The 14,148-nt window shown below is 49.0% G+C and overlaps 1 protein-coding gene across 1 annotated transcript; it reads left to right on the top strand.

Moving 5' to 3' along the window:
• The first annotated feature begins 3,089 nt into the window (after positions 1–3,089).
• On the top strand, positions 3,090–4,108 carry LOC134624278 (GTPase IMAP family member 9-like). Its single transcript, XM_063469242.1, has 2 exons — positions 3,090–3,180; positions 3,270–4,108. Exons 1-2 carry the CDS (start codon positions 3,090–3,092, stop codon positions 4,106–4,108), a joined length of 930 nt encoding a protein of 309 aa, XP_063325312.1.
• Positions 4,109–14,148: the final 10,040 nt, after the last annotated feature.

The following is a 14,148-nucleotide window of genomic DNA, read 5'->3' as shown; positions in this document are numbered from 1 at the left end:
GATACGCGAACATTATGACACCAAGTACTATTCGGGGTTGTCGTATCTAATGTTCAGAGGCCTGAGATTTACCGGCTGTGGCATAGCCATCATGCCGCAAAAGTCTACACTGTACACCTTAGGCACGGGGATAATATGCAAACCTACTAGTCATAACACTCACCAATTGCTGACCGTGAACCAATACTGCGAGTCCGCCGTCATCCCAGATACTATGGACTCACCGGGATTGTACATGTCTAACGTGTACATGAAAGACTTGCGAGGCGGCGACGTTCGCATAAACACCAAGGGTCCTTTCGACATGGTGATAGCGGACGCCTTTAACGGCTTCTGTCCCGAATCAGACACCTCCTGCGGTACCCGCAGGCCTTACATTTTCACCACTGGCCGCTCTGAGAGACTGCTCTCGTCTATCACACGGGATCCGAGAATGCGGACCGAGGGGTATACCTGCATGCCCACGCTTCTGCGGCCTTTCACGTCGGTGCTCGCTATAAAAAATAAAAGCTTTTCGAGGAGCAGGAGTGGTGAGGAGAGCAACTTGCGACTTTTCTGTAGAACACAGCACGTGGTGGACTTGGACAAAGGCGTGCTGGACGCGGTGAGCGATCCCTTCAAAGATACCGTGGAGCGAGCCAACGGGAACAAGCGGATCACCGACATCATGCACAAAGAACTGGGAGTGGCTTTCTGTGGTACTTACAGCGTGGGCCTGACATCGGATAAGAAACTAAAGTGTCACAGCGACGAGACCAGCGAGAGTCTGGTCGATCGGCTCGCGCCCAGAATCAGCGGCACCGGGCTATTCGCCAACACCCCGATTCAAAGTTCCTATCAACTCATCACTCCTATATTCAACCGGATATTTGAGAGCGCGCGATACTCGCGCGTACTTCAGCATTAAAAGGCAACCGCAGTAGCTCGAGCAGAATGGTCTTGAGGTAACCGTGATGCCTCGCTGGCGAACCGGATTATCGGATACGCTGGCCGAAGCCGTGTGCTCGCTGACAGACGTGATGCTGTCTTGCGGGGTGAACTTTTTCACCTCGCTGTACATGCATCCGATGGAACAGGAGAATACGTTGATACTCATGAGGAAAAAGGAGGAGGCCGAGCTCGACGTAGCCATACATACGGTATCGCAGGACATATCGAGCTTGGAAGCCAACATTGTATTGCTCAAGGAAAGCGCAACGTCAGCCCTCGCCGGGGATCGAGCGGAGGAACATCGGAACCTAAACAGAGAACTAACTTCGGCCGAGCAGGAAAGACAACGGCTTCGGTATTTGCTTAATGCTCTACGAGGAAGACTAGACGTCAGAAAGTTGATACCCGCGGTTAAAACGCTGTCAGATAATGTGGGATTACAACTCAACGCCTCGGAATATATAAACAAGCAAGTGCTCACTCTTGCTATACAAAGGGATTTGGACGATGCCAGGGAACCCGTGACTAAAGTGACTGTTGAAGATGCCTATACTAAATATGGAAGACCACCCGAACCCGACGATCCAGTGTATATAGTGTAGAGAGGTATACATGATTGATATGTGTTGACATTGTGTATTTTTATGTAATGCTGAATAAAATTTTACGAAATAAAAACTCTGATGTGAGGGAACAAAGGTGTTTTCATTTGTTGACACGAACCTTGATTAGACGCGGGGCGCGTATGCCTCCTGTTTTGACTTTGACATGAGTTTTCTTTTTTTTTAAAAAAACCCGACTACATGCAATCTGTACAATTCACAATAGTTATGAACTTAAGTCAAGAGATCATTGTGACAATCGTTTGTGTCTCATAAACCATAAAGAGTCAAACATGATTCGCTTAAACTCCTGGGTTTCCGGTTGAGGAGAATCCCTCCCCGACCGGCGTGTACTCTCTCCGACCAAGATCACAGCGTACAAGCCTACGCGGTAGCTTACATATAAGAATAAATTGAATCTATCTCGTTTTGTCTATTGTACACGGGGCTTCACAATGCAAGCGGGAGCAAACGGCTGGGTGTACACTCTAGGTCAAACTGCTGGCGGTTCCTTGAAGTGTAATGTGACTTTCGTGTACACTGTCACACCAATGAACGTAGTACAGTGTAAGACCTCTAACTTTGGATTTTTGAGCTCATCGACGTTTTATGACATCAACTTTATGACCATATGTGAAGCGTTGAGCTTTATGTTGAAGGACCCGGTTGCACCGCATCTTCTTGGTCTTACCGTCACGTGTAAAGCCGAATTACACGTAAAGACATTTACGGTCGCCCTTTTTTGGGACGCGGCGTGTACAACGTCGACCGTATCACATAAAATCAGACCTTGGATAATCAGAATTATGGGGCAAACCGTATTATTACATTTCTTTCATAAAAAAGAGTTAGACCGTGTACTCATCACCCATGACGATCATACACAACAAATAACCAGGGAGTTTGTAGGCTGGATACCCTGCCGCGGAGATATAGGAGAAGCCGTTGATCGGGACATCGGAGCGTGTGCTTGCTCTACACTTCGCGCACTATGGACAGTCGACGAGAGAAGCTCTTACTTTTGGGAGTACATGAGCTCAGTGATAGAGATAAAACTAAGGCGTTGCACTCACAACACATCCGATGGAATGTACCGGAAAGTGTTATTGGATGTTATTCGACATGTCGGTTGGGTACTGCAGGGATACTGCATGGACTCAAGAGAGGATGTTGCGCAGTCTCTGTTACAGACACTACCCGTTTCTGTCCGTAGGGATATCTCTCTCTTGTATCCGATGCAATCCATGTACAGGTTGACGGATTGCCAAGGCGAGACACGCGAACAAATGTTTGTGTGTCAGATGAAAGAAGAACACATGCGATGTGTGCATAATATCAATAAATGGATACGGTGGATAGACGAGGAGGAAGCTTGCGGATAGTTGGTTTTTTGTGTAAGTGTGTGCGTGTTATGCTTCATGTGGATACCCTAAACCAATCTGTCTTACAATACGAGGACTGTTGTGCACCCGAAGAGCAGCAATGCTGTAATTGACATTTGTTTTCGACAAGAATACTTATTACATTGCTACAAGTACATGTCAGGCCCTTAGGACCATGGAAAAAACAATGGTTAAAGTGATCTTTTTGCTGGTCGTGTTGCTGTCAATAAGCGGACACAGTGTGCTTTGTGAGAACGCAGACAATGGTGGGTATGAGTACGTGGAAACACACTAGTGTAACAGAAACTCACATGGACTGTCTTCGATTTAAAAATACACGTGTGATCCCTCGTAGGTTATGCAAAGCATGCGGATGTGAGACTGATTCTGGTAGGTAAGACGGGTTCTGGCAAGAGTGCATCCGGTAACACTATTCTTGGCGACGACACCGCTTTCGAAGAGGGTATCTCACCCCAGTCTGTCACCAACGGGTGTGTGAAAAAAGAGACTGAAATAGACGGTGCACGGATCGTTGTGGTCGACACTCCGGGGCTGTTCGATACGACCAAAACTCACGACGAAGTAAAACTGAAAATTGAAGAATGCGTGGAGCGGTCGCTACCCGGACCACACGGATTCCTTTTAGTACTCAGCTTGAAGTCTAGGTTCACACAAGAGGAACGGAACGCCGTGAAATGGATTCTAGATAATTTCGGAGAAGATGCTTCGACGTATATCATGGTCCTGTTCACCCACAGTGATATGTTAAAGGGTAAAACGGTGAAAGAGTACATACAAGAAAGTAAAGCCCTGCAAAAATTGATAAACCAGTGCGGCGGCAGATACCACACGCTGAACAATAATATGAGACACAACAGAACCCAAGTGTACAGTCTGCTCAGTAAAGTGCAGGACATGGTCGCATTCAACGGAGGCAAGCACTACAGCAACGGCATGTATCGCGATGCGCAGAAGAAACTGGAGCTAGAGAGGGAGATGAAGAGGCGAGCGGAAGAGCATATGAGAAAAGAACACGAGGATATGATAAAGGCCAGAGAATGGTGTCGATTCTTCGGTCTTACTTCACTTGGACTGTTTGGAACCGGAGCGTATTTATCGTCCTATGTTTTGATGGGGATAGGGGGGGCGCTCGGTTACTCGCAGTTCAATTGTACCTGGGTGATGTTTACTTAGGAACTTACACGAGGTTAGTCTCGCGATTGTTTCCTCTTGAACGTGTAACAGTGTTTGTTTGCAATAAAAAATATATAACGCGATACATTGCTGTGTCGGTGTTTTCATTTCAAAATGTATGTAGTAATCAGTGTAAAATGCGCATACTCATGATCGCATTGTTATATATTCCCCCGACCGGGGTATGGCTGTCCCCGACCGGGGTGCTTTAAGAATCCAATGTAGACAAGTATTGTGTTTTCGGGTTGCTTTAGACTGTGTCAGAGAAAAAAAACATACACTACCGCGGACAACATGCGTACATGGAAGTTACTATGTTTCATCTTACTGGCAGAATGGTCGACGGTGCAACTGACGCGTACTGCAATCGAAGAAGATTCAAACAAACCCATTGCTGTACAGAAATTCGAGGGAGAGAGCTTTGACATGTTATGCCCTTCTCACGGTGAGTGGACCTTGATGAGGAACACCTCTTACAAAGACAGGACTAGATGTGGGGTGGATTGGGGGAGACACACTGGTTCTCGCTGTCAAATAAGCCACATGTATCCATGGCACACGGGATTTTACTGGTGTGAAGACAGAGAGGGTACAGTCCATAACCTTATCAACCTCACCGTGACCAACGGACCTGTGCTCCTACGACCCTCCGTGACCCCTATCGCGGAGGGAGACGATGTGTTTTTGATTTGTAAAATGCGGCTAGATGCTACTTACATTGACCAAACAGACTCTGTTCGTTATTACAAAGACGAGGTTCTAATTGGAGAATACACAGAACAGAGGATGTGGATTCGTAACTTTTCACGTGCTCATGCAGGCTTTTATAAGTGTACAATCGAGATCTTTGTATCCCCGGTCATATGGCTGGATACAAAGAACGAGAAGCCCGTGGATAACTTTAATGCAAGTGCTCTGCCGTTAGAATCGAGCACGGCTCTCACAAACGGATCTGTACGCGGTTCGCTCCGCGCTACGGTACACGAGATTCCCGTGTACTCAGGCAATTTGACTTTGCGAACATGTCAAGACTTAGTTCTGAGTTGCAACGACACCACAAATGCCTCGACAACTATGACTGTCTGGGCCTTCAGACGTGACCATCGTAATCGTGCTGAAATCTGCGGCGGTGGCTCTTGGGGCATTCGCAAGGGGAACGTTTGTGACATGGAGTGTGTTTACCCATGGGACAGCGGGCTGTATTTTTGCAAGTCCAGTGAGGGTAAATCTGAGGCCCCCCTCGGTATCAACGTTACCGTCTTCTCATCGTACATATACCCATCCCCCAACGTAAAATTGGTTAAGCCGAGCCTCGGGAGCTTGGGGATTTGGCAAGTACCCGAGGGTGAGGGACTTATGTTGTCTTGCAAAACCACACGTTGTTCAGGAGACTGGATAGTGTGGATGCGTACCTCATGGGGTGTATCTCGATGTGGCGTAGAGCAAGGGACGCTGTTCAAATCCGTGTGTTACATAGGATACGCTACTTGGGAGCATAGCGGGGTTTACTGGTGTTCCTCGAGGGACGGGCGTTCCAGTAGAGACTCTGCTATGACTGTGATACCTGCCACTTCGGTGTTTCTGAGAATCCTAACCGTACCCGTAACTACGGGCGATGACCTTGTGCTGATGTGCACCTCGGACTCATCTGACCTAATGTCAAACAATCAGGTCGTGTTCTACAAAGACAACGTAGCCATAGCCACCCTGCCGAGGGGCTACATGGTGATCAGGAACTTTACTGACACGCGGCACAAGGGTTATTACAAGTGTGAGATTCCGGGGTACGGAGAATCTGAATACAATCTAATAGAGGTAGAGGCTGACGGCGAAAATTGTAATCTTTATCAACACCAACCTGTCCCTAGAATGACAACTTCAAACATTCGTGATGAAACAAACATTCATGGTGTCATAATCCTAGGTACTTGGAAAATAGCAGCGCTAGTTTGTTCAACGGTTATGACTGTGGTATTATGTTTGTTGTGTTGGATGAGGAGGAGAAAAAGGATGAATACTACGAGGCCACTGGATCAGGAGAGGCCGCTGGATCAGGAGGATACAGCGGACCAGGAAGAGGATGAGTTGTAATCTGTATTTTGTTAAACACACGTGTGTATCTGTGCGAATAAAGACTTTTTAATCAACACAATCATCGTATCTATCTCTTTTTTTGTGTACGTTACCATGTTGTACACTAAACCACTTTCAGAGCACTTTCAAATCATCTAGTACACTACTTTGGGATACAAATAGATCATATCTAGTGATCTGATAGCGCCCGTTTTGATGGCACAGCATTAGCTAGATTTACTTGGAGTTATAAGCAGAGAATAGGTGTATGAGAGCCGAGAGCTGAAATGAAAATATATAGCCGATTATGAAGTGTTTAGGTGTTTTTTATTTGCTACACATGACAAGAATACAGGTAAAAATGTTACAACATACAAACAGTAACATCTGAAGTACGGTTGATGATTATAAGATATACGGATTATAAGATAAATGATTACAAGATAAATGCGCCTCAATGGCTGGCTACATAACAAAACAAATCACAAACAATTTATGTGTTTCACATGCTGATTACAAGATAAATGCGCCTCAATGGCTGGCTACATAACAAAACAAATCACAAACAATTTATGTGTAACAATCAAGGATTGTTAGTTACCATTCTGTACATAGCAGCAAAGAACAGTACAGCCGGTGCACTGAACCAACAAAAACAAGTAACATAAGGATAGGCTTCACTGCGTACAAGATCATGTAGCGTGACTATAACTAAAGATGATTAAACACAGGTGATATAGTAGGATTCATTTTCAAAAAGATGTAAACATCGGTAGTATGTCACGTAACACACCCTCTCCATCGTCGCTTTGGTTGTACACGAAAGGACCGATTTCAGGACTGGACCCAGATTCCCCCACACAATCTTCAGTGTCATAGACTCTCTGGGCACACTGTGACAATTTGTCTACGGGCAGTTCGATCCACGCGATGTCAGCGGGATTTCTCACAGGTGATCTATAGTTTACACTAAACAGTCCTTTTGTCCCCAGCACATTCCCGGTAACCAGGAATCTGTCGCCGTGTCTCACCGAGGACGTGAGAAAAAATCCCGTGATGTTACCCAGCCGCTGTTTGTCCGTCTCGGTCTGAGCGCTTACGATGCTGCACGCCGCGGTTAGCGTCAGGACTGGGCACAACCTGGGCTCCATAGCGGTCGTCTTCCCATGTTCGTTAGAGCGATATGTGTAGACAGTGCCGCCGATTGCGACCTCCTCACCGGACAGATCTTGTGTGCTGTAGCTCACGGTTGCACGCTTGCCGGGGGTCGGCGTTGCGCCTTGGGAGGCAACTTGAGGGGACGGGGTGGCATCGTCAACTACATAATGCATGTCCACAACCAAGTTACCATTATGAGCCCATGCGTACCACGTCACTTGGATGTTATGGGGCTCACTGGGGGGAAACGCGTTGTTGAACGCAAAGTCCGTATCAAAGTTGAGCTCTGGACACTCACCCCCTACATGAAAATTGCCGTACTGCCAGCCTGACTGAAGCACTATAGACCCAGAGTACACTCCGGTGTACTGAATGGTTTTAGCTAACCCAAGTCCGCCTAAACTGATAGGCGTAGGCTCGGCTTTGAAAGGAGTAGCATTCACGGGCCTGGGTAAAGGCGCGGGTCTGAGAGGCACGTCGGTATTTTTAGGTTCCAGCATCAGGTATCCCACCTGCCACTGTTCTTTGTTTGAGGCCTGAGGTAGTTCTCGATTGCACGTTGTAGTGAGTGTAGCTCTGTTGAACACACAAGGGAATACGCCTTGCCAATCCGCCTCGCTGTATCTTGCGCAGTCCTCGGTTCCCATGTGCACAAAACTGTTGTCGACGGCGTAGTCTCCGATGGCCTTTGCCGGCATGGTCCATCTGCATGATTTACGGCGAGGACCCTTTTTATGGTTAGTTAACTTCTTGGGCAGGTAAAAGAAGCCCTTCCGAAGCTGTGGTGTGTCGAGGGTCACTTTCCGTAGGCTAGGATGGAGCTGCAGCGTTTGGACCAGGGCATCGTGTAAAGGACCTTGAACCACGACTTGCTCACAGCTTGCAAAATAAAGAGAGCTTAGAACCACGGCATATGATACTATATTGGCCACCATCTTTCTTTCCTTGTGACCAAGTTCATTGTCAGGAGTGCGCTTATGCGGCAGTATAAATACATAAACGCAACCACGCCGAGTGGACCCCCCTATTCAGGTTGCGCTCTCCGACCAACGGTCCCCGACCGGCGTATAAACACTAACTCTCCGACCGGCGTATAAACACTAACTCTCCGACCGGCGTATAAACAATAAGTCCCCGACCGGCGTATAAACAATAAGTCCCCGACCGGCGTATAAACAATAAGTCCCCGACCGGCGTATATCTCCAACCGGCGTATAAACAATAAGTCCCCGACCGGCGTATAAACAATAAGTCCCCGACCGGCGTATAAACAATAAGTCCCCGACCGGCGTATATCTCCAACCGGCGTATAAACAATAAGTCCCCGACCGGCGTATAAACAATAAGTCCCCGACCGGCGTATAAACAATAAGTCCCCGACCGGCGTATATCTCCAACCGGCGTATAAACAATAAGTCCCCGACCGGCGTATAAACAATAAGTCCCCGACCGGCGTATAAACAATAAGTCCCCGACCGGCGTATATCTCCAACCGGCGTATAAACAATAAGTCCCCGACCGGCGTATAAACAATAAGTCCCCGACCGGCGTATAAACAATAAGTCCCCGACCGGCGTATATCTCCAACCGGCGTATAAACAATAAGTCCCCGACCGGCGTATAAACAATAAGTCCCCCAACCGGCGTATATCTCCGACCGGCGTATCGGTGTAACTGTTGAGTTTTACCGCGGTCGGGGACTTTGGTGCAGATACTGATGATGTTGACGCGCGATGCCATATGCTACACCGTCTATCATCCACCTTGACAATCAACGGTTTCTCGATAGATCATCGAAGTTGTTGTAAAACATGCCTAGCAGAGCCAATAAGAGATCCAATAAAAGATCCCGTAAGAACTTGGATGTTGATGGTGGTAATCAACACGACGGCCATAATGACGATGTCGTGGCGGCTTCCGAGCCCAAACGGCGTTGTTCCGACGGGGAGCAATCTGACAAAGAGCAAGGGGCGCAACGCAACACTGACGACACCGGCACAGCGGCGGCTCCCGATCTCACCGCGGACGAGCACACGCTGCAGGCACTGAGGTCCGCGCTCACCAGAGACCCGTCTGTGCCGTACACGAAGGATACTGCGGCCGTGGTGATGCACCTGCCCGGAAGTTTGACACGCCTGCCGGCCTGCAAGGTGGATTCCACCCTGGCGATCGTGAAAATGTGCTGCATCGCGCCGAACCTCATGTACGGCCGAGAAAAGCGGCACGTTCAGATGAGAGAGAGGATGAAGGCGCTCGGCGTTTGGGACGGGCTGTTTGAGACGTGCGTCGCGCTCATCACCCGGGCGGAAGTGGGATGCCTCGGGAATTTCACAGCGGAGTTCGCTCCGTTCGAGGCTTACATGCCCGACGAAGGCGAGAGCTACGAGCGGAAGAAAAATGCACTGACGAGAGAGTTGATACTGACGAGGAAGGTAGCGTTTCTCTGTTATCAGTTTTACCTCGGCGGACCTCTGGCGAGATCCCCGTTGATCGCGGAGGACATCTCCCGCGCTCGCAGCCTCTGCCTGGTCAGCGAGACCAATTTGTGGACATACATGATCGTCGCGCTGGCCGAGTGTACCTGGGACCTAGCCGTGTTCTCCAGGCTGCACAACATCCTGGGAACTATAATGACCGGACACCCAAAGTGCACACCGAGATTGGCGAGCTGCATGACCGCCGTGGCCGAAGTTGCCGGCCACGTGCACCCCAGAATGATGAAAAAGCTGGTGGGTTCACTCCTGATGGAGCTACACGTGGCCCTTAGCTACACCAGACCAGCGTGCTACAACGAGGCCACCGACAAGTCGACCGTGGTGCTGTACCCCTCACATCCCGGTACCGACCTCTATTACGTTCCCCAGTGTCTGTACTACGTATACAACCTCAGGAACAGGTGCCTGGGACCGATGCCCTGTAATGTCGAGTCCCCAAAGGAATGTGTGGTCAACAACTTCAAGTCCATGGCCGCGTACATGACCAAGACCGAGGCCGCGCACTGCATCCCCACCAACAGGTGGTGTTGGGGATACGTTCCGGACTGTCACATCTCCGAAAAACTGATCCTGCCCAAATACGTCAAGCGTTACGGTGCGCCCCGAGAGGACGACGACGTAAAGAGGTACCACGAGGTGGCCAACTTACAGTACGAACTGCCGGAGGAGTACGGCTTGAAGGTTTGGGCCGTTCACAAAGTTGGCATCACGCGAATGCCGGATTACGACAACTACGAAAAGATGTCGAACGAGATCGTCCAGGCTTTCGAAGAACGCGTGGAACGGAACCCGTCATCAGACCCTAGGCCGCGCGGGTCTCCTGCTCCAATGAACAAAGTGAAAACCGAAGAAGAACTGTATCTGGAGGCTCAAGTCATCAAGTCCGGCGCAGATTAGAAAAACAAACCAAACCAAAAACCAATACCACTACCGCACTGCGGAGGAAAAGAAAGGAATGTAGACAAATGAGTGATGATGATGATTGTAATCTGATGTATTGTTTGATGGATTGTAATCGAATGTATTGTTTGATGGATTGTAATCGAATGTATTGTTTGATGTAAATATACCCCATACACACAATATGTCCTGCGTCCGTGTATTTGTGACTGAACCGTAACACAGAATAGCGTTATACTTGGGCAAAAATAACAGATGTTTGCAAACACAAAAACTCAGTTGTTTTTCTTTATTGTATATACACAAGAGGAACAAGTAAAATATGACAATGTGCACAATCGCAAAATGTCAAAATATACATTCAACACACACACACACACACACACACACACACACACACACACACACACACACACACACACCCTTCATGTTATAACATTTTGGCTCGCCTGTAACCTTTAGCGCGTACTGGTACGGGTGTGCCGCCGCCTCCTCCGCCGCTTGCCCCGCAAAACAACGTGTACGCTATAGCAGCAGAAAGCCCGGTGCACCACGCCATCAACACGGCCACGGATGTCCATAATGCGGCGTTGCTGGCAAACCCAGAGAGCCATCCGCCGAATGTGACTCTACTGGCCGACATTTTTTCGTAGCGTTCGTCGAATTCGTGTAGTGAGTCGCTTATATTTTGCAGTTTGTCCTTTACGCTTATGAGCTTTATGCTTGTGTTTATGGCCTTGATGATCTCTAATTCAGGTACCCCGGGAATGCTATCCTTCAACAGGTCCGAGAACAAGACAGGTCCGTCTGATATGTGCGGCCTGGAAAATGGTTTAAGAGGAGGGGAGTCAATCGATACCGTTGCGCTGCTTTGCATCCATGTGAATTTATTTTTTTTGTAACATATTCCTCTGTGACATGGAGCGCACACAGTTTTGCACTCCGCAGGGTCCGCGAGGCAGCCGAGGTACTTGGAGTGGGGTTGCGGCTTGTAGCAATACCTTCCGTGACATTCGGAGGGCTCGTAATACTTTCCCTCGATGAGCCACACCTTGTAATCGGGCCAACACGGGACGGCATCGGTGCTAATCTTAGGCATCGGTATTATGCCTCTGACTACGGTTTTATCCACGGTGCCGGGAAGAGAATGTACTATGAAGAGTTTTCTGTCTTTGTACAGAGCCGTGGAAACAGTAGGAAATTCCGCTAGCCCGGGATGTTCCCGTATCACGGTCATACCGCTCGGACAGCTGCCGGACCGCTTGGAAGCTATCTGTCTGAGACAGTTTTCTACCCCTCTCGCTGTGAACCTTACGTGCATGGCAGCTTGCATCATCTGGTGCGTGACGCTCTGCATTTGAGCGTACCACATCTGATAGCTGGTAGTCACGGAAAATTTGGTGTTGATATCGCGCATCAATATCTCAGTGTGTCTATTCAGGGATTCTTTCATGACACGGAAGTTCTTGTTCATGAAATCGGCGTTACGTTTCATCTCTTTTTCGTGGTCGTCCATGCGTGTGTTTACCATCGCTATATTCTGATCGAGTCTGTTATTGACTTCTACCAGCTGACCCGAGACTTTCAGGTAGTTGCTTTTCATAGTATCCATCTGTTCCTCAAGTTTGTCAACTCTATTGGATGTGTGCCAAGCTAAGCCTAGCCCACCCAGTCCAGAAACGATACCGAGAAACCGTTTTTTTCTACCCGGACCCTTTTGAGGTTTGTCGTCCATCCACGAAAACTCTGCGTTTTCGGGTAGCTTGTACATCATAGCCTTCATTTCCTGCGCGGCGAGCTCTTCCAATCCCTCTTTCACGAACTCGCTGGCTCTGCGCGCGTCATTCACTATCTCGTGCGCGGAATTGCACAGTATCCCGTAATCCCTTTGACACGTACCATCCCCTCCGCATATCGCCATTAGACACGGCTGCATTGCGCTGACATCGTAATTGATACACTGTACGTTTAGGTTTAGGTAGTCTATGCCGTACGTGAAATTGGACACAAAGTAAAACGCCTCCGCGGGCTTAACTATCACCCCGTGCTCTGACTCTACTTTTGGCTTATCCAAAACGTATCCGTCGTCCACGGAGACTATGTTCATGCGGTGGGTGGGTTCGCCGTTGTTGTGCGTGTTACAGACTTTGTTTACCGGTGGGTTGTACTGAACCAGGTTGTTGTTGTTTAGTATCCCGAGCATAAAGTGTCTACTGTCTGAGGTGGGGACAAGCGTATGCACGTTGATCGCTGTATCTGGGGGCACGTCGGACCTCTCGGCTTCTCGACTCGGTTCTCCAGGCGTGCACGACGCTAGCTTGTGTACGTTTGCTATGTATATCTTGTCGTAGGCCGTGCGGTACATCTCTTTGTACGGTTCCTTGAAGACACCCAAAGCACCGTTTGTAGCTATCAGCCCGGGACATTCCAACTTGTTACTGAGTCCAACTTGGTATTGCGGATCGAGGACATTTTTTGAGCCCGAAGCGGGGTCTTTGTATGTTTGCTCGAGCGGCTTTATCAAGTCGTCGGAGGTGATGAGCTCCACGTCACGCCTAGACCTGCCGCGAGCGTACGCACGCGTGTCTGCGCTGATTAGGCCCGCAGAGGCTTGCTGTTTCCGCCAATCTCTGAGCCTGTGGATCGCGGAGGTGATGCTCAATACGGCTGGCGTGTCAGCTCGCACCTTACGTTTAAAATCCGAGTCCACGGGCGATATCACAAACTGGTTGATACCAAACGCGACCGCTATCAGCTCGGGAAATTGCTTGAGAGTTTCCACCGAGGTAGTGGTGTACGTGACGTTCACCTGCGCGTTTCTGCCCAATACTGTTGTCGTCGAGCCAGAGCAGCATTTCGTGTTAATGTCTTCTTCACATTTTAGCATGCTGTTGCTTTCTGCGTCGGCCAAGGTGAGGTCGCCTGTGATTTTTGCTACGTTCGCAGCATTAGCCTCAGAAGGAGTGATTGTGATTCCTCCTGTCAGCGATAATGTACTTATCAGCTTGTTGGCCTTCACGCCCGCGCGCAATACGGTCAGCAGATAAGACATGAGGCCCTTGGTCGAACCCTTCTTTGCCCACATGTTTTGACAGTCTTTGGACTCGTTCATGTCCACTGTTGTTCGGGGTGTGACGAAGGCTTCAAATGTCGTCAGTCTAGCGAAATCCACATCTTTTGCGCGATCGATCGCCCTTGGAAGCCGGAGGAACAGCTTAATGCGCTTCCGTGCCGTTAGAGCGCGCGCTAGGTCGCTCGCGAGCCTGTTTAGGTCGGCACTCGCGCTGTTTTGAGAACAAGCTCCGAACCCCCAGTCGCTGGCATCTAACATGATCGCGCTAGAATACGTAGCTATAGCCGTCTTGTGTAATACTTTTGCTACGGTCTGTATCGCCGAGGAATACCCTGCATCCG

The sequence above is a fragment of the Pelmatolapia mariae genome, linkage group LG1, assembly GCF_036321145.2.
Source record: "Pelmatolapia mariae isolate MD_Pm_ZW linkage group LG1, Pm_UMD_F_2, whole genome shotgun sequence".
In the NCBI taxonomy this organism is placed as follows: Eukaryota; Metazoa; Chordata; class Actinopteri; order Cichliformes; family Cichlidae; genus Pelmatolapia; species Pelmatolapia mariae.
Note: the sequence above shows the minus strand (reverse complement) of the source record. Positions and strands in the feature narration are given on the sequence as shown.